The sequence below is a fragment of the Microtus oregoni genome, unplaced genomic scaffold, assembly GCF_018167655.1.
Source record: "Microtus oregoni isolate MIOR12 unplaced genomic scaffold, Mior012 000023F_ref0000262, whole genome shotgun sequence".
NCBI lineage: Eukaryota > Metazoa > Chordata > Mammalia > Rodentia > Cricetidae > Microtus > Microtus oregoni.
Genome location: NW_024543082.1, coordinates 3701824 through 3722047, shown reverse-complemented (window position 1 = coordinate 3722047; position 20224 = coordinate 3701824). Strand labels below are relative to the sequence as shown.

General features: G+C 43.3%; 1 protein-coding gene across 13 annotated transcripts in view; it reads left to right on the top strand.

The window, feature by feature from the left end:
* Positions 1 to 20224, top strand: part of LOC121461681 (kalirin) — a 463010-nt gene that overhangs the window by 371139 nt on the left and 71647 nt on the right. For all 13 annotated transcript variants that reach the window (XM_041672803.1, XM_041672804.1, XM_041672802.1 and 10 more), the window contains exons 24-28: positions 805 to 871; positions 1367 to 1476; positions 10629 to 10698; positions 13443 to 13532; positions 17516 to 17608. In XM_041672803.1, coding sequence (XP_041528737.1) covers positions 805 to 871; positions 1367 to 1476; positions 10629 to 10698; positions 13443 to 13532; positions 17516 to 17608 — 430 coding nt within the window. The remainder of the gene's footprint in view (positions 1 to 804; positions 872 to 1366; positions 1477 to 10628; positions 10699 to 13442; positions 13533 to 17515; positions 17609 to 20224) is intronic.

Here is a 20224-nt window from a genome sequence, read left to right as displayed (position 1 = left end):
TGATTCTTATATACTAACTGGTTGAGGAAATCAAGCAGAGACTACATACGGGGACATGTATAACTTTCAGTGGCCTGGTTTCTTTGGAACACATCTGCACTTGTCTCTGTGGTTCCTCTCATGTTACAGCATCTGTGGTGAGTGGCTGTGCCAGAGACTGAAGAGCCCATAAATATAACCTGGTTCTTCACAGAAACTCTGTAAAGCCCTGAGCTCAGTGATGTGTTGGACATCTCTGCCTGCCCTGGCACCTGTTTAATCTGAGTACTGAGCTTCAGTGTAAGTGTATAAAGTACTGAGCAGACAGCATTCTGGGCGCTGTAAGAGAGATCAGGAAATTGCGGTCCAGACTGTCTAGCTGCTGCGCTACAGTGTGAGCAGTCCCATATCTTGTACACACGTGCCTGTGCGCACATGCAGTTGGCAGTGTGAGCAGTCCCGTACCTTGTACACACGTGCCTGTGCACACATGCAGTTGGCAGTGTGAGCGGTCCTGTATCTTGTACACACATGCCTGTGCACACATGCAGTTGGCAGTGTGAGCGGTCCCATTTCTTGTACACACGTGCCTGTGCACACATGCAGTTGGCAGTGCTTGCATATCAGCACTATAGAAATGAGCAGAAAAGCAGGAGAGCGTGGAACCAGCAGAGCGCAGACATGAAGCAGGGATGGAGAGCAAATGACCTGCGTGGGAGTGACTCCGGAGAGGGAAGGGTTTCACTGGTAAAGTGGGGTCACAAGTGCCAGGATGAGGAAGCAATGTGTGTACAAGCAACTGAAAGCCCACTTGTTTCCTCCTAGATTCATAATGGCGGAACTGCTCCAGACGGAGAAGGCTTATGTGAGGGACTTACATGAATGCTTGGAGGTAAGTCTTACGGTGATTGGTTTCCAGCCCTGGTGCAGAAGAAGCATACTGACTCTTGGCAACTCCTTGAGAGCAGCCCGGCATTCTTGCCATTCTGCTGGAAAGTAAAAATGCAGTTGGGGATATCTTCCAGAGTAGAAGGCAAATTCGTGGGAATTTAAGGTGCTTTGGAAAAGAAGGTCTGCACTTCTCTCAAGCTAGAACTAGACCCAGACCAAAAAAAAAAAATGGGGAAGGGAAGTATGTCAGGCACTTCATTTCAAAATACAAACCATGACACAGATTTAATTAATAATAAGACTAGTGCACGGCCACGCTGAGGCTCAGAGTGATGGAGTGGCCAGGTTTTCTCTCTGCTCCACTTGTTAAACGCTTCACCTTGTGAACTTTATATGTACTCATACTTCTCCTCTGGCCTCACATGGTGGAGGGGCCTCTTTTATCTTGGTTTCTCGCAGCATGCTTGCCAGTGATGACTCTAGCACTGTCTTACAGACCTACCTGTGGGAAATGACCAGTGGTGTGGAGGAGATACCCCCTGGGATCCTCAACAAAGAGCACATCATCTTTGGCAACATCCAGGAGATCTACGACTTCCATAACAAGTATGTTGGTGGGGGGTTCCATTGAGCACACTGAGGGTGTAAATGCCAGGTAGCTGACTGCCCAGCCGTGGATCAAAGCCACCGGTAAGCATGCTGTTTTTCCTGACACGGTATTCAGTCAGATCTTAGTTAGTTTCTTGTTTACTCTGTCTCCACAATGGTACAAAGTTCTTAGTGGAAGGAGAAGGAATCATTCTGTGGTGCCCGTTTCCAGTTCTCACAGGAGCAGACCGCATCCTCCTTTGCTCAGTCAGCATGGTTGTCAGAGCACGGAGAAAGCAAGAGTGGCTTTGTCCCCATGAAGGCTGTGGAAATCCTGACTTCAGCATTCACCTGGGACTGACCATCCTTTGTGTTTTCAAATTCTGTTCACCTTTTGTCTCAAGCTAGTTCCTCCATTCTGACTACCCCATCATCCTTACCCTCAACCACTTATATATATAGATATACCAAAATATTCGGCACATCACATTTCTTGATAACTTACAGAAGACATCATTAATCACCTCTCTGTTCTCATTGAAGTAGAATCCTAGAACACTAACTCCTCACAGCCCGTCTTTCCAACTCCAGGCTTGATGTAAGGACCCTTTATGTTGCTGCTAAACATAGTTGCTGTTAGTAAATGGTCAAGCAAGAACACTATGACCAATTGGTAAAAATAACTTAGTTTCTAAAATTCAGGTACAGAGAACCTTGAGATCCAGGGGGAAAGGTGATACAAAGTCCTTGAGCAGGAGTCTTCCGGAGAAAACTGGTGGGGCTAGTCCTGGGACTGGGTGAGCTGAGACAGAAACCCTTTAGGTAACAAGACAGCTTCACAAGTCCCAAGGAAACCATGTGCACAAGTAGCGAACCCTCCTGAGGCAAGGCTGGATGACACTGTCCGGGGTGCTGTCTGCCGAGGTAGGAAGTACATTGTCAAACCCAGTAGCCCGGGGCATATGTGTAGCTACTGAACTGCGAAGGACCTCAATTTGTATTGCACTTAATTTCAATACATTTAAATAGTCATAAGTGAAAAATAGCTCCGCTATTGGACATCCCACTCTGGAATATGAAGCCTCCCCACAGCTCTATGCTAAGAATGACCTCCAGGCAAGCACAAGTAGGCATGAAAGGGATGGAGAGTTCCTGTCGTGAGGACTCATCCCTGTCAAGGTAGCAGTTTGGGGGCCCAACACATGCTAACCTGTCTGGAAACTCAGGGCTGGAGTCGCATGTGTTCTGCCTCTTATTGATTAAAATTCCCACTCTTTCTTCACCCATCATAAACATCCTTATTTGGTTAGCCTGGAAGTCTCCAGACACGGTATTTTGTCTTCATGACAGTCATTAATAAGACTCTAATAAATCTGTTCTTGACCATTGACCCCAAATTCTATCATCTGAGCCCAGCATCACCCCATCTCCTCCAGGATATCTGAGAAGTCTCAGACTGGCAGAGGGTAGAGCACATCACTTTATTTGTTTGACTGTGGTCTCTGAATGTCATTAACCAATCTCACAAATACACCAGCTAATATGGACATCCTGACACCACAGCGTGCGCTGCTTATGAACTCTGCTATTGCGAAATCAAGGGGAAAGAATATTCACTTTAAAACTGAACAGTTAATAGCAAAAAACCTAGCTCCGCTCTGCTTCTTATTCTGATTTCAGGGTGTCGCCCTAGCGATCCATGGTAAATGGTTTTATAGTTCTCTAAATAGCTGTAACCCTACCTATAGCTTACACAATGTAGTTCTGACAAATTATTTTTAAATTCAAATTAAAGCATTTGAAACCTGCACTCTGTGAAGGGAGGGAGTAGACACTTTTCCCAGCAGCACTGCCAAGGGTACTACCTATTCAGAACACTGTAAAGAACCAGGCAAATGTGAAAGCCAGCCCTGGGCAACTAAACAATGTTGCAAAGAGTAAACTGCTTTCTTCCCATAGCAACATATCTTTGTCCTCCCCTCCAGCCTCTTTGCCTCATGGTTATATTGTTTCCTCGACTATGGTAAATTAGAAGCAATAAATATTATAAAAATCAGGTACCTGAACAAATGAGTAGTTGAGTGAGCAGCATTTTGTGAAACTTGAGAGAAATAAGACAAATATGGCAGAAGAGAAAGGGGAAAGAGAATAAAACAAAAATGAAAGCAGAGGTTAGTGGCCCATGCCTATGATCCCAGCACTCAAGAGATTGCAGCAAGAAATCAAGGGCTCAGTGATAGCCTGGGACATCATCATAGTCAAGGATAGCTCATTGTTTATACAGCGCATCCTGCATCCTACTAGCTGGCCAGCAAAGCCTCTGTGTTGCAGTATGACATAATAATTGATACTAGTAATAATTCTGTATTGCTGTATATCTGCATTTAAATTAAGGAACTCTATAATAGATTTAGAAGGCTACTGACTAAAAGAAATTAATATTTTATATTATCAACAATTTGAAGGAACATCCAAGAATATCAAGCTGTGGGCTAGGGTTTTACTGTGCTGTGTGCGTTCTACTTAAGCCACACATGTTTTGATTAGTAGAGAGAATATAATAATTCAAAAATCTCTAATAAATAAAGATAAAATTGTAATTGGCAAAACTTAGAAAATACCAGGATTATAAACGATTGACATTCTCTATTTATTCAATACCTGATACCATGAACCTGGTACCACATAAAATTTACAGTAAATAGTTGTGGGGTGGGGGGCAGATGAATGAGTGTGTGGGTGTGTGAGTGGGTGGATGGATGGATGGATGGATGGACGGATGGACAGACAGACGAACGGACGGACAGATGGATAGGCTAAAAAATAAAATTACATCTTGAAAACTTGTAACTAATGTTAATTATTCAAGTATTCAAGTCATAATTGACTAATTGCTTGTGAATATCTCAGGACAGAGAAAAGCTCCTATGTATGCCTCCCCCCACCCCGCCCCCAGCATTACTACCAAAGGGCCTAGACCAGCAGAATGGGATTTCTAAATTGGGAGCTTCTTTGCAAGAAGACATGTAGTTGCTATAACACCTATCCACTCACTCTTTAGGGATACTGTACTTCTCTGAAACGATCAGTTTTTAGCCTGAGTATGTCAGGAGCTCTGTTTCACTCCATTTGTTTATCATAGCAATTCAGTGCTGTCTACCAGAGAAATGTACTCTTCTTATGACTGGACTGTAGCCCGGGCAGAGGAGGGAGGACTATGGGAGACTAATTCAGAGAAAGGATTGACAGTGGTCAGACCCACCTTAGTGACATAATCATCTGTATCACTGGGAAATTGGTACCTGGACCAAAGGTTATATGGTGAAGACATTGCATTTCAGCCAGTTACTATTGATCCAACTAAATGGTGTCTCTGAAAAATGACTGCCAAGATTAGTTGTATGTGTGTTCAAGTGGGAGGGGTCTGTCTAAAGAACCTTTGTCTTTGTAGATGCTAAGTAGAGACACCCTGCTTTCTCTATTTCTCTAAAGGATATGCAGGACTTAGTACTTAAAAGCAGTAGTTTCACCCCAATTAGAAGGTGAAGTGGGATGAGAGCCTTGCCCTCGACTCCCCCCACTGCACTTTATCCCCTTCTTATACAGCTAAATAAGAGATAATGACTGTGCTGTCTGCACAGAACCTGTGCCTGTTTCCAATGCATTTTGCTAAGCCTTTCTGGAACACTTAGAGAAACGAGTGTGTTCTATAAATAGATCCTCCAAAGAGTAAAGTTTTGCTTAATCTAAAATTTGTAATTAAAAAAAAAACAATTGTTTTCGCTTTTCCTTGTTAGATAATTCAGCTTCGATAATGACAGCTTCTTGTTAAAATACTTATCTTTCAGTTAAATTCCATTTCTGGTTTTTCCTTTTTAGTTATTTGGAGACTTAGTCATATTCATATGAGTTTGAAAATAGCATTTTTATGCAGTCTGTACTGTGAGGGTCCAGAGAGTCCGCTCAACTATTAGGTTTAACTCTCTTCTTTTATAGTAAAAAGATTGACACAGTAGTGCATTGCCAGAGTCACACATTCACACAGATATACATGCGTGTATGCACGCACACGTACATGTACACATGCACATATGCATGCCCACACACACTCACTCTCCTCTGGATCAGACATGGACTCCAGGAAGTAAACACTACAGCTTTTCGTGAGGCACTGGCTCCCCCAAGTGGACAGAAAAAGATTGTGCCGCTCTTGCCTGGGGCCACCCGCAGGCTGCCCCTACTTTTTCCACTGGCAACCTTGCTTAAAGTGTGCATTTTCTGTGCGCACCCCCCACCACCACCAATGCCTGTGGTATTAGTCCTATTCCTTTGACCAGAAATCACGGAAATGCCCAATGGAAAAGCTCAAAGGAGACTTTAATAATAATCTAGTTCTGCCCCCTTGTTTTATGGAAACTGACACATTTCTGACCTGCTCTGACCGACTAATGGCACAGAAAAGAATGCAGGTGTCATTTTATTAACACCCGGATATTTGGGAAAAGGGAAGAGCAAAAGCCCGTGAACTTTCCTGGGTCCCAAACCCTCAGTCTAAGAATAACTTCCAGCCTTAAGCAGAGCCTAGGGAAAGATGGCTGTGATCTTGATGCTGTTATTCATGCTTTCTGTAAGCTCCCATCACTGAGGCTGACTGCACACAACTGAGGACCCAGACAAAGATGCGCTCGAACTTGTGTGCCTCACAGTCCTGTTCCTGTCAGTTGTGCACATTTTGTCGCTCCCTTGCCTTGTTGCTAAGCAACATCTTACTAGAGCTAAATAACATTGAATGGCAAGTTCTTTTTTTATGTTTTACCTTATTTCAACGCTACGTGGTGTAACGCGTGCAAACAATGGCTAATTCACCTAAATCACGTGAGTTACCCACAGTGAAGAAGTGTCGGAAAGCACACTCTGCAGCAATGCTTGCTTTCGTGTTTGAGATTGGATATCGCGCCTCTCTGCCCACCCTTCACCCAGACTAAAGTTTCTAGAGTTAAATGAAGAGACAGAGACAAGAGTTCATGCTCAGCCTAGGTAATCAAGGGGTGAGGGAACTGTGTTGACTAATTCACCTCCTCCCCTTGTTTGCTTGTACCCAGGACTATCTGTTGTGTTAATTGACCTCTTAGCCCCTGCAGCCTCTTACATTCAGGCTGTGAATCTGCGCATCTAGTGATTCTTTCAACTCTAGCTCCCTGGTATGAGTACAGAAATGCAGCCTGGCTCCACCAGGAAGCAGTGTCCTGCATGCCTGCCTTCAAGTTTATGTGTGCTGTTTGTTGTTCCTCTAACCCATGCCACAGCCTTCCCCTTCTCACCCTTCCTGGCATTCCAGCAAGCATGTGCATGTGTACACAAAGGCTCCAACCACTTTACCTTGGGATGCACGTTTAACTTTGAACGTCACATCCAGCCTGCCTAGCAAGGTTGCGAGCCTTGCAGTGAGGCTATAATCCAGAATGATGGAGAGAGGAGCAAACTGACTTGGGGTGGTACCGCGAGAAAAGCTCAGGATGGTACTGCTCCCACTGGGGTCCCTGGCGAAACCCAGGGAGAGTTCCATCAATAATGCCAGCAGTGTCATTTCCCAGAATTCCTCCAAATTCTGCATAATGCTTTGTATCATAATGGTTTAACAAATGATGGCATTGCTTAGGTTTTGACAAGTCTTTAGAAGTTTTAGTCCTTTCTAAAAGAGCCCCAGGTGTTCATGAAAAAAAAATCTTATGCCACTTGCTCTGCTCATGCCTCCGCAATTTGTTACCTGCAGTCATAAACGTGGTGAGGGCCACGGTGTTGCTGCAGAACAACCAGGGGAGCGTGTAGCGTCTGCGGGAGCCTTGCCAGCTATTGGGCTGTAGTTTAAACACATCTCAGTGAAGGGCGAAGTGATGTTGACCACACTGACTTAATCTGTCCTCTTCATGACCTTCAAATTTTAGAAGCAAATAGTCTCATATTCCTGATTATCAATATCTCCCACCACCAGCCTTAGCCCTTGGTGACAACCCTGGAAGCTACCACTTAGTCCGGGTATTCCTTCCTTTACAAACCTATTCTTTCTTACCCCAAAAGTAAACACGTGTCGTGGTTTAGTCATTTGCTCAGACTTCAATCTCTTGTAAGGAGTCTCAAATAGATATATAATGTCTTCATTCCACAGAAAGGTCTTATAGAATCATACCATGCATTTAGTTCAGCAAATATTTTCATTTCCTGGGGTTTTTAAACAAAACATCTTCTTGTAGGTTTTTTTGTGGGGGGTTTTGTTTTATTTTTTGCTGATATTTTTCACAAAAAAATATTACTTTGGTTAAATTATTAGGATTTTTAAATAAAATTATACCATTATCTTCATTTTGGATCAGGTCAATAGCTACAGTTAACCCTGTGTACTTAAAATGGATGTTGAAGTAGCCTGGCCAGTTGATCTTAGTCAGACGTCCCAGAAAGGGAAGAGCTCCGTGTTACTCTGCTGTCTGCAGCTTCAAGAACAAAACTACAATTTACACACTGCAAAGAGTGTTAACTACAGTTTACACACTATGAAGAGTGTTAGGATCCAGAGTGTATCCTGCTGCTTTGGCCACTTCAGCCTGCACGGCAGAGGACTGACGCCAGAGTGTTAGGATCCACACGGAAGTGAGGCCCTGGAAGCATCCTGCATTCCGAGTGTGCTATCCCAGGTTCTGGGCTCCAGATTCTCCCTCTCTTGTTCCAAGCTCCCCCAGGTTCTTTTTTAAAAAAACTTATTTTGTTTGTAAGTTTCTTGTTTTAGAACAACTCAGATTTTCTTTGCCCAGTTGCCTGGATGTTCTAGCCCCTCCTCTAGGCACTGTACAGCCCATCATGGCTCAGAGCTGAGTTCCTCTCCATGTCTTCTCAGAGATTCACAGAAAACGCCAATGTGTAGAATCACCTTATGTCAACTTCCTAACACCTTGTGAAAAGCCGCTTCAGAAGACATCATGCTTGTATCTGGTGTTCCCTGCGATGGGGGCCACACAATAAACGTATATTAGAACTCAGTTCAAGAGACTAACAGATATGTGCATATGAAACACACACATACACACACATGTACACACACACACACACACACACACCTCCTTACCTACATCCACAAGGCCTAATTGCCTGATGTGACTAAAACGTGTCTTTCCCTTTGTGCTTTGAGCTAATTTTGATCCTTAGTTCTAGCAGTCCTTAGCACTTTTCCCGATTTCTGTTATAGAATGTATATGAAGTGTATACCTGCCGTCTGCTGAAGACAGAGCAGACACGACAGGCACTGTATTATTAGCACTTTTCCCGATTTCTGTTTTAGAATGTATATGAAGTGTATACCTGCCGTCTGCTGAAGACAGAGCAGACACGACAGGCACTGCACTGATTTTGAGACTGTGTGTTTACATTTCTAAAGCCCGAACTGCACTCGTAACTGTTCTTGATTCACGAGTCAGTTTAAGCAACTCTAAAATTCAGACTTGCTAGGAGAAAGATTATTACCTAAATGAGTTCTTCTGGTAGCTTCTCAAGTTTTTAAATGCCTGTCTTATTTCATTAATCTAGTCATTGCCATGTATTGTAAACAAAATTTTAAATTACAGACTGATGGAGGAAAAAAGGCACCTACAGTCCTACTAATCATTATTAACATTCTTGCTCTCCAGATATATTTTATTTATACACATACTTATTTTTACCACCAAAACATCTCCCTATTTCATTGAAACCATAAACAACATGCATAACATTTTGTAACTACTTAATAATCAATTATAAGAAACTGCCAAGGTATATAGATAATGGTAACCACACAGAATAAATCAGATCAAAATGAACTTTATTTCCTGATGGTGGAGGTAAATAATGGGCTAATGCAAGATATTTTCATTTAGTTTTTAAGGTATGCATTCGTTACATTTTTAAATTAAAATTAAACAGAAAAGTTAACATTGAGAAGTCTCAGTTTCCGCCATTTCTTCACCTGGTTCTCTATGGTAATGGTTTTGTTAGTTCTCTGGGTTAGAAATAGAATACATATTTCCTGCTTGCACAGCATGATCTCCTATACATTTGTCCCACCCCTCACTCTTTCCACTTTGATTGTTAAGAGATCTTCCATATGAAGAGATAGAGTAAGTGCTGTCTTTTGTGGGGGGTGGGGTGGGAAGATATGGCTACAAAGTATTCAGTTCTGTGGATATGCCATAGCCCCAGTATTTTGTTCTCTACTGACCATATTTCCATTATAAATGGTATAGTTATTAGTGCTCTGGAGTATTTGTCATCTTATATGTATAGATAAATTATAAGGAGAAATTCCAAGTCTCCAGAAAAGATGAGTACATCTTGACCTTGATGATTCTATCCAATTTGATTCTACCAGATTGCTCTTTGTAAAGACTACCTCATTTCCCACTCCCACAAGTAAGCTTCCCTAAGGCCTCATAATTATTTTTTTAAGATCTTGAGTACATTTTAAAAAGCAAATTTCATTCTGATAATGCTTGCTTGTTAGAACTTATATCCTCTAAATCTAAGACTATTATTTCATACATTAACTCAAAGTCGGAGTAATCATTTCTTTATAATTTGTTAGCATAGAAAAATCCACGACTTAGACACCTGCAATGTCAGATAAGCCAGTAATTCCATTCCTCTTTAAAATATACTGTGATTCCCCTCCCTATCATTAGAGTCTTCCCTAAAGATGTCCATATGACAATACTTGCTCTCAGTGGAAGAGGAAAGCTAAAAATTATAAAGAGGCCCATAAAGGATTAAATTTTTTTCCATCTCATCTTTGAATTCATTCTGAGTTTTCCTTTTAATATTTCTTTTTTAAAAAAATATTTACAGTGTGCTCAGAGTAGTTGAATTAACACAATAAACTTGGAATTGCTGATCAAATGAAAGGCTACCTATTTTCATGTCAAATTCATGAACCTCTAAGGGGGAACCGTTTTAAGTAGCACTAGTTAGTCGATAACCATAATTTTAATTGAACAAGTTCCAGCGTAAGAGCCGGCTCCTCACCTTGCTTACGAAGCACACAGTCCATGTGTAGCTGAGTCATGGTTGTTGTATTGGCCCCAGTACAATCCTCTGCGTGAGGTTCTCTATACTGAGGTATCTGATGCAGCCTTTTTCTCCCTTCGCAGCATCTTCCTCAAAGAGCTGGAGAAGTACGAGCAGCTGCCTGAGGATGTGGGACACTGCTTTGTCACCTGGGTAACCAATCTAAATTCCTCCCCTACTGTCCTTGCTTCCAGGGGTACACCTGGAGCCACTGCTCCATGCCTGGCCTCAGGATTGTCATTGTCCCCTGTCTCTCTTGGGACCGGGTTCTGCAGAGGTGACTTGAGTAGGTCTATGAAAGGTAGTACGTTTCTGGAGAGCAGAGCCATCCCTGGGGTGTCTATGATGTCAATCAAACCTAAGATCCACCTCTGACTCTCTAAGAACCTTCTAAATAATGAGGTCAGGAGAAAAGAGAAACCCGTGTAGCAACCCAGTCTACCAGTTACTTTTTCCAGGATGTAGATTTAGAAGTTAGAATTTGCAGGTACCATCTGTCCAGTTATTGGTTACACTGTTTTCCTTAGTAGAGAACAGATTCCTGCGCTCTCCATCCCAATTTTGACTTAAAGGATGAGCGTGCAGTTGCCATGGGCAAAGTTATTCGCCCGATATACCAGGCTCTAATTATCTAAACTGGAAAAATAAACTTCAGTAGCATCCCCATTGCCCAGCATCCTGAGCTTAGACTCAAGGATATGAATCAGAGACATCTGGGAGTCCACTTATGACACCAAATTCAACCACACATCCTCCAGGAATTCTGCTCTGCAATTATTCCTGAGTGCTAATCTGTACCCAAAATGGCTTTTCGGAATTCCTTCACGGTCTAAAGAACCAATGCTTAGAAGTGGACAAGACTGTGGATTTGTTTTAGATTTCAAACCTGGGTATATCTTAGGTAAGAGGCAGTAGGCCCACTGACACATAACGAATAGCCCAGGCTACCCTACAGCTCAGGGCCCGACCCCCAGACAGGCCTTCACTGCATGAACTCTCAGTGTTTGCCTCTAAGCAGACTTTGGTTTTCACAAAGTCCCAGGCCTTACTTTGTGCCAGTGCGTAAGTTGGTACATATCTCATAAAGATGCTGATAAAAATAATTTATGATCCCCTGCACAGCCAATATAAAGAAAAGCAAGATTGAACAAGGAATATTATTGAAAAGGGATCATTTTGTGTTGATTTTGTCAATCTTGGGGTTCTCTTTGAAATCAATAAATACAGTTTATTGTCTCTTAGTAATTATGACTAACTCCTAAGTGGTGTAAAGCCCCTAAAACTGAGAAAACCTTTGGTGGTTGGGTAAAGTATGCACCTTCTGCCAAGAATTATCTCATTTTTTTTTATGTTTTGCAGTCTGTGTGTGAGTACAGACCAGGAATGAAGAGCAGAAAGAACTGCTTATAATATGTTGAGTGGCATTGATGAAAACTAAGAAGCCTGGTTGCTTTGGGCTTGGACACTTGTAACTATGGGGATTTCAAGTCAGTTAAGCAGTCTGTGCCACAGTCTGCTCACGGGTCAGATTAGGATGGCTCTGAACTTCAATGTTTAGGGGTGGCCTGAGGACCAAGTGATGCGATATACATGACACAGTGAAGTCTGGTCTCATGAGTGCACATGTGCCCTGCCCTCCAGGAGAGGATGTCCCAGGTGTTCAAAAGACATTACCAAAGCCAGGCGGTGGTGGCGCACGCCTTTAATCCCAGCACTTGGGAGGCAGAGGCAGGCAGATCTTTGTGAGTTCGAGACCAGCTTGGTTTACAAGAGCTAGTTCCAGGACAGGCTCCAAAACCACAGAGAAACCCTGTCTCGAAAAACCAAAAAAAAAAAAAAAAAAAAAAAAGACATTACCAACCGAAAAAGTAGTTAGCAAATCTCCCTTTCTCAGTGGAGAACTGAGGTCATGAAAGAAATAAGTGACTTTTCACCCAAACGTAAGTCTGGGACTTGAGGTAACACTCTCTTGGAGAATCGTTGTCCAGACCCTGAAGGTAGGAGAGGGGGTGTCCCTTCCTTCTTCCTCTACCCTCATCCTTACTCCCGGAAGTCGGGGTGAGAACAGGCTCCCAAACTCCGTCCAGTGGAGGCATTTGGAATATAAGCGGACCTCCCTCTGAGAGTTTCGCTCATTTTTCACCCTGTTGTATTTGCCTCAATCACCTTTGTTCTTTTTCAAGAGAGAGAGTGTAATTATTGGTGATTTAAAGTTAGAGTAATCAATAAGTAAGTTCTTCACAACTTCAGAATATGCTATCATTTTTCTTTCTTTCCAACACAGGCTGATATTAAACTGAGCTTCTATGAACCAGCCTTTTTCTTCATTCCAATAGGGGAAAAGCATCCGTGGGCCAGGAGAACACATGCCACTTTTCATAAGGAATTCAGACCCTGTAAAGTCCATGCTGGGCCTTTTAGGCATTCTGAAGAAAGGAAGTCTATTAGCTAGCATTATGTCAATTTGGCACAAGCCAGAGTCATTTGGGAAGAGGGAACCTCAATTGGGAAAAATGCTCCTATCAGATTGGCCTGTGGACAAGCCTGGGAACATTTTCTTGATTAATAATTAATGTGGGAGGGCCAACCTCACTGTGGGCAGTTCCACCCTGGGCTGGTGCTCCTGGGTGCTATAAGAAAGCAGGCTGAGCAAGCCATGAGGACCACGCCAGTAAACAGCTTGTCTCCATGGCATCTGGTTCAGTTCCTGCCTCCAGGTTCCCGCCTTGAGTTCCTGTCCTGACTTCCATGGATGATGGTCTACAAGCCATAAGATGAAATAAACCCTTTCCCCCAACTTATTTTTGACCATGATGTTTTATCACAGCAATAAAACCCCTGACTAAGACGGGAGGACCCATTGGATGCTTATCTTTTGTTGTCTTTGTTCTTTTTAGGCAGACAAATTTCAGATGTATGTCACCTACTGTAAAAACAAGCCTGATTCCAACCAGCTGATCCTGGAGCATGCAGGCACCTTCTTTGATGTAAGCTGTGGTTTTCCATTGTCAACAGTCCAGGAACAGGGAGGGAGGGAAGGGGCGCTCCTGTGCTTTGCAATAAGTCTTTATCCTTTCTTCCTTGTTCTTCTTTACTAGCCATACTAAATCTTTATCTCATGGATAAAATATTTTGAGAAACTAAAACAAAACACTGTCTTTTGTTTTACCCCATCCCATCTCAATTGCGATTTTTGAGAAGGCATTTTTTTCTCTGTTTTTAACACCAAACCTAGCAAGGCCTGTGATGATACAGCTAGTGCTGCCAAGGTGTTTTTCTTTCTCACTCAGTGGTCCACAGGCATAGTCACTGAACCAGGCACATCAGCATCACCTAGGATCTTTCTGAAGCACAGATTCCCTACTCTGGGTCTGTTCACAGAATCTCTTCTGGATACAGCACAGTATTCTTGGTTGTAAGGGGTCCACTGGTATCTCCAATACCCACCCAGGTCTTTGAACCATTTCCGATGCCTTCGTTTGCACTGTGAATAGACGTTGGAATTTACCAGCAATCTTTGAAAAATCTCTGGCTCTTCTGCTTCAGATGCTATGAGTTGTCCTGACTCTGGCTGGTATTGGGGTGACCACTAGAGCTGAAAACTGTTTGTAGACATCAAGATCAGAGGAGGCTGGGATCCTCTGCTCTCTCAGAACCTTGACTGTTAAATGAGAATGGTTTTGGAGGTCAATGGGATAAATCCAAATCCCCTTTAGTGTTGGTTTCCCTAAAGATTGACCTATTGGCTAGAAAGTGGAAGGATCGAAAAGGTACCGCAGGACACAAGGGATGTGTGAGACAGAAGATACAGATGAGGAAAATGAAGGAGTGCACAGCACTGATCGCCTCTACTGGTCCTGTTGGCATTGACAGAAACCTGCTCAGCAATGTGTGGCAGCTGTCAGCCCATCTTGATGCCCCACTGCTTCATTGCTTCCGTGGCATTGCCTATTGCTTGAAAGACAGCAGGCTAAGACCCCAGGAGAATACAAAAATGTTGCACCAGGGGTCTTGTACTCCAGTTGACAGAATAAACCTCTTGAGTGTCATTCTAGGCCAACACCAGCACAGTAGACTAATTCTGTGGAGACCTTATTGCTTAGTGAAGGGACTGAGTGGGAGGAGCTAGGGGAGGAGCAAGCTTACATGGTTTTTAAAATAGATAATTAATGTGGAAATGGCCTCAGATGTCTGAAATTGGAATTCCTGGGGTCATGTAAAATCCTGGGAAATACTTCTCTAAGCTGGTACCAGGATTTATCGTCTTTTATATTGGATCCTCTATACTATCCTTTCTTTGATTGACAGTGCATTTCCATAAGAAGTCTCTGTTGATTCGTCATCAGCGGTATCCACAAGGGTCTTTTTTTGAAGTTGTAAATGGATGGTGTCCTTCTTCCACTTAGCATTTTAATAACACAATTTCTGTGCCCACAGAATGCCTCGGGTCTGTCTTTCTCCAGCATTTTCCTTTGCCTAAGAGTGTGTCTCCCACACTTAAACATATGGATGCAAACATACATATCACTTCAGAATGCTTTCTGTCCTTCACAAGCTCAAATGCTGCATCCTACACCAGCCCTACTCGTTATGCATGCACTGTGCTTTGTGTCTCTGTCATAGAGTTTGTGGCAATTCACCGGCAGATGTACCTCTCTGCACACACATGCTCTCTCCACCTGCACCCTTGAGACTTGCTGTGCATCCTGATTCCTGTGTGTTCTCATCTCCATACCTGGTGCTGGGTTATGTTTCCAATAGTCCTACCTATGTCCCTATTGCTAGTCAGTGTCTAATGGAGGAGGTGGAGTGATATTGCTCATTCTAACTTAATCTGTCCTCGTCATGAGCTTCACCTTTTAAAAGAAAATCATTTAATATTCCACTTGCATGCAGCTATGACACTTAAGATTTTGGTAACTCTCTTCTGCAAACTTCTGAACTGAAATGTCCAGCACATGCCAAGAATTGTGCCACTTTTTCCTCTTTTCTGATAAGGTCAATCCTACAAAGATGGTGCAAGACTTGTCAGTGGGAAGCATGCTGGAATCTAGAGGGGCTGCCCCAGATGTGTTAGAATTACCCTAGAGAATCATGTGGTGGTGGTGGTGCACACCTTTAATCCCAGCACTCAGTAGGCAAAGTTCAAAGCCAGGCTGGTCTAAGGAGCTAGTTCCAGGACAGCCAGGGTTACACAGAGAAACCCTCTCTCAAAAACACAGCAACAAAAAACTACCCAGTAAGCATTCTTAAACAGTGCAGATTCCCCAGAGGGCAGTGTGGAACCAGGTGTACCCACCTCTAGACAAGTCCGCTGCTTTCTCCAGCAGTGTTGCTCTTGCAGAGAAGCTTAGGAAGCACTCTGTGCCTGTCTGCTTGGTTACATCATATCATTGGTGTCTTACAGCAAACAAACAGATGATTCCAACATCTCCTAAGCGTGTTAGTGCATATGGAATATATTACCTGCAGGAAACAGGACGCGGCATGTTCACATGGCTTCTAATGCCCACACTGTGCAATTCAGTGTTCTTGTTCCACACCTCAGTTTGGGATACTCTAGAATCTGCAGTTAGCTAGGAGAAACATGGCTATCAACAATTATTTCTGCTGAAAGTCCCCCCAACTTTTTAATAATTTTTTATTTCTTAATCTAGTGATTGCCATATATTGACTACAAAATTTTAAGTTACATCTTACAGTTACAGTCATCAATGATCCTGATACTGGCCTCTGCTCTCCACATGCACACATATACAGGTACACACTAGTGAACATGTACACACACATATACCGCCACATACAAAGAAGGTGTGCGCATTTTAGCTGTTAACAGACTTCCTACCAAAAAATGAAAGCCCTAGTCATCACTAACTCATTTTCTGTATCTATAAAGCTGTCTTGTCTGGATACTGTTTCTAATAAAGTGATAATTGTGTTAGCCCTAGGGCGTTGTCTCTCTGACTGCCCTTTGCGGTGCTCTCTGTTTTCATTGGCTGTAGCGGACCCTCTATGTTCTCTGCAGTTCTTTAGTCCCTGTGTGTGACATAGTCTCAGCCAGATGATAAGCCTTCTGAGTACAAGGACTGATATGTACCCTTCTCTGACCTCCGTACAAGGACTGATACATACTCTTCTCTGTCCTCTCTCTACACGTTCGACTTGCGAGGTGATCTGTTGAAATAGGGTAGAGGGTGGAGTAAGAGGTGAGACCAGAGACACCAACGGCAGCTAGAAACCATGGTATTGGCTCGGATGCGAGCTATGGAGAAGGAAAGATTTGTCACCCTGCACAACATAGGATACATTCCTAAGACTGACTCTGGTTTCCAGCTCGGGAGAAGTGAGCAGGGAGAGGTGTTGACGATAGTGAGTGATGTGTGAGAGACGTAATGATCTAACTGGGATGTGTTAAGTCGCAGCAGCAGAGGCGGCTGGTGGGAAGAGCCGTATTCTTGTGTAGTTTTAGGAAGTGTCCAGGCGGACGAGTCCCAGAGTCTCATTCTGCCTTCGTGTGGCTTTCCCCGGCCGCTGTGCTACCTCTGTCTCCGTGCCTTTCCACTCAGTTCCTTTGTGCACAGTCTCAACTCTGCTCCACTTCAGACTCTTACTCACTGCTCATTCTTTGTCTACTTTTATCTTCTCCCGCTTCTCCGGTTCTGTTCAGTTTCATGAACCCGATTCTTTTCCAAAGGCTTCTTTCTCCCTTTTTGTTGCCAGTTCTAATTTCTCTCTGTCTGTATACTTTGGTCTCTTGGGATTTTTCATGTTCTTGCTCCTTGCTCACGCTCTCCTAAAGAACGTCTACTCATAAATGTCGACTTTTGTCTATTTTCTTCTTTCTCCTTACCCTGTCTTCCTGTATTTAGAATGTTCACGCACACAGACACACATAAGCACGTGCGCATGCGCACACACACACACACACATACTTGCTCTCTGTCTTATTACACCTACTCTCACCCTGCAGGAGATCCAGCAGCGGCACGGCCTGGCCAACTCCATCTCTTCCTACCTTATTAAGCCTGTCCAGAGAGTCACCAAGTACCAGCTGCTCCTGAAGGTACCTCCCCTCCCCATCCAACCCTCATTCCTGACCAGACCCCCTGACGGTGGGAAACCCTTACCTAAAGCCTTTCTTCTACCTACGGTAGAGCCCAAGATGAGCCCACGCCACCATTGTTGGCTCGTGACTGTGTGTCCTATTCTTGTTTGGGGGTAGAGATGAAAGAAAAGGAGCAGGAATAAGTCGTAACCGTTTTTCACCTCCAGCTACCATTGCAAACTCTCAGTGATTACCACCTCCGGTATTATTGACCAGTTCCTTCCTGAGCAGATTTCCTCCTGTGGGTATCCCACCTACTGGAACCAAGGTGGAAATCTTAGGGAAACTGTGGTCTATACATCCATTGGTATCTTCCATCTTGACTGCTGTGTCTGGGAAAATAGTCCAAAGGAATGTATTAAACTTAGCGACATCTTCCATTGTAGAGAGCCATATGTTAGGAGTGCTTCTGGAACCAACCAAGATAGTGGATTTTCTTTCAAAGTCTAGTTTTTAAAAGTTCAGTAATCAGATTATGTAACACTAAGTAAGTTCTTCTGTAAAGATGTGCCGATATTCTAAAAGTATGTCGTTTCTATAGGAAGCCAGGAAAATGGAGATAGACAATTCAATATCATTATGTTTCTATTAGTTCTTGATGTGTAAGAGTGGAGGTCTTCTACCTTTTGAATATATTTTTGATTGTCTAATGAAAGGGGCACAAGGACAGTTAGGGGACTTGTAAAAGTAGTGTAACTTCAGAGAAAGTGTTCAGTTTCGTTTATGTTTAGAGACACCTGCAGAATCTTACATAGTCTCGCTTCCCAGATCTGAAAACCAGTCTGACTTTCAAGCCCAAGGCTCTCATCACACATTCTCCATCACAGCCCTGCTACCCAGGTCTCTAGGACGGGAGCACAGCACTCATGGTCCTGCATGGGAGGGGGTGCCTTGGGGGAATGTGCCACTTCTTTGTTCTATTTTCTGTGAAGGGCGGAGCTATGCGATCAGCCCTCCCTCCACCATCCTGCCTCATCCTTCAGAAGAGAGAACAGACCATCAGGCAACCCAGCCTGGCAGAATGGCTTTTACTTCTCTTTTAAACTTTTCACGTAAAAACGAGACATTTCCATAAGATCTTGGGGCAAGAAGTCTCTTTTCTAGAACTCAGTGTGATTCTGATATTTAGGCCATGGGAGCTATGGAATCTTTGAATCTCAAGTTGTGGACTCTGTAGCCTGAAACTCCATGAACAGCAGCCTTCTCTTTCTCTGTCCTGCTAAATGCCTGACGCTCTAAGTTAGCTTCTGTGCGGATGGCCTTTTTAAAACCTGGGTTTTTGTGTGAACCTGAAGTGATGCCTCAGCTGTTTTCAGCTGTGCTGGTCCTCTGAAAGCATAGGACTCAACTGCAGCTCCAGACGATCTGATGCCGTCTGCTCGCCTCCACGGGCACCAGGCATACACGTAGTGCACAGACATGCACAGAGGCAAAACACTCATGCGCATAAAATAAAATCATCTTTAATTTCATTTTAAAAATTGATTTTTTTGTGGCTTTTGAGTTAAAAAATAAAGCCTTTGAAGGAATTGTAGGATTGTGAGTTTTTGAAAGGACATTAATGAACACCAAAGCTCCCAGCCACATTGCCCATCTGGAGTCGATTAAGATGTTGTTCTAAGGGAAACACAGCCATTCTCGTCTCCATTCCAGCCTAGTAATGCTGCAGCTCCTCAGATGGGTTCTGTCGCAGAGGTGCTAAGGGGAAGGGAGGTTGGAATTACCCTTCAGCAGCTGGAAAGCTACACTCTGGACTTCCTATGTGTTTGGGAGAGAGAAGTGTTTGTCAAAAAAACAAGGTAGCAGTGGTTTTATTGCAGGGAAGTTGTAAAATAACTGTAAAAGAGGTAATTTTGGCCTCTTTAAAAATGTGCCCGTGGCAGAGTGCCTGATGAGTAGAAATGGTTTGTGGAGCTTTACTATAAATAACAAGGCATTTATTTTCCCTTTGAAGTCAGTTTAATTCCAAATAAATTGATATTTAATTATCAGTATCCCCTGGGGCTTGTCACTTAGGCGTTGCACAAAAAGTGAAACTGCGTCATTTGGCGTGTTTGCTTGTAAATCTGCTGTCGCTGTCCTTTTCGGAGCCTAAATTAAATATGCAGGCTTCCCCTTATCAGGAACTGTTGCACAGGCCAGGGAGAATTTATTGGCTCTGCTGTTAGAATGATAGGCTTGCTAAATTGCTTAGGGGGATTAAACTAATTGGTGTTTTCTGTTGCAAACAGAAGTGTTCTCATCTCTTCTCCTGGCATTCTTTTGTTGACGTTTGAGAACAAGGTTGGGAGGGTTACAGTGAGGATGTCAGAGGACTTTGGGATGGTAGAAGTGCCTTTCAGAATAATGATGACATTATGTCAACTGGAAAGGACGGGACACCAAGAGCTCCAACTTCCCCCAATGTGTGCTCTACCCGAACACCCCCCCCCAAAACTCTTTTGTACATACGGAAATGTCTCCAAGATAACTCAGAAAAATCCAGACTCTGGGTTTTTGTTTCAGACTCTCACTAAGCAGGTATTTTTCCAAGAAGAGAGCTTTACTGATGATTTTAATGGGGCAGATAACCCC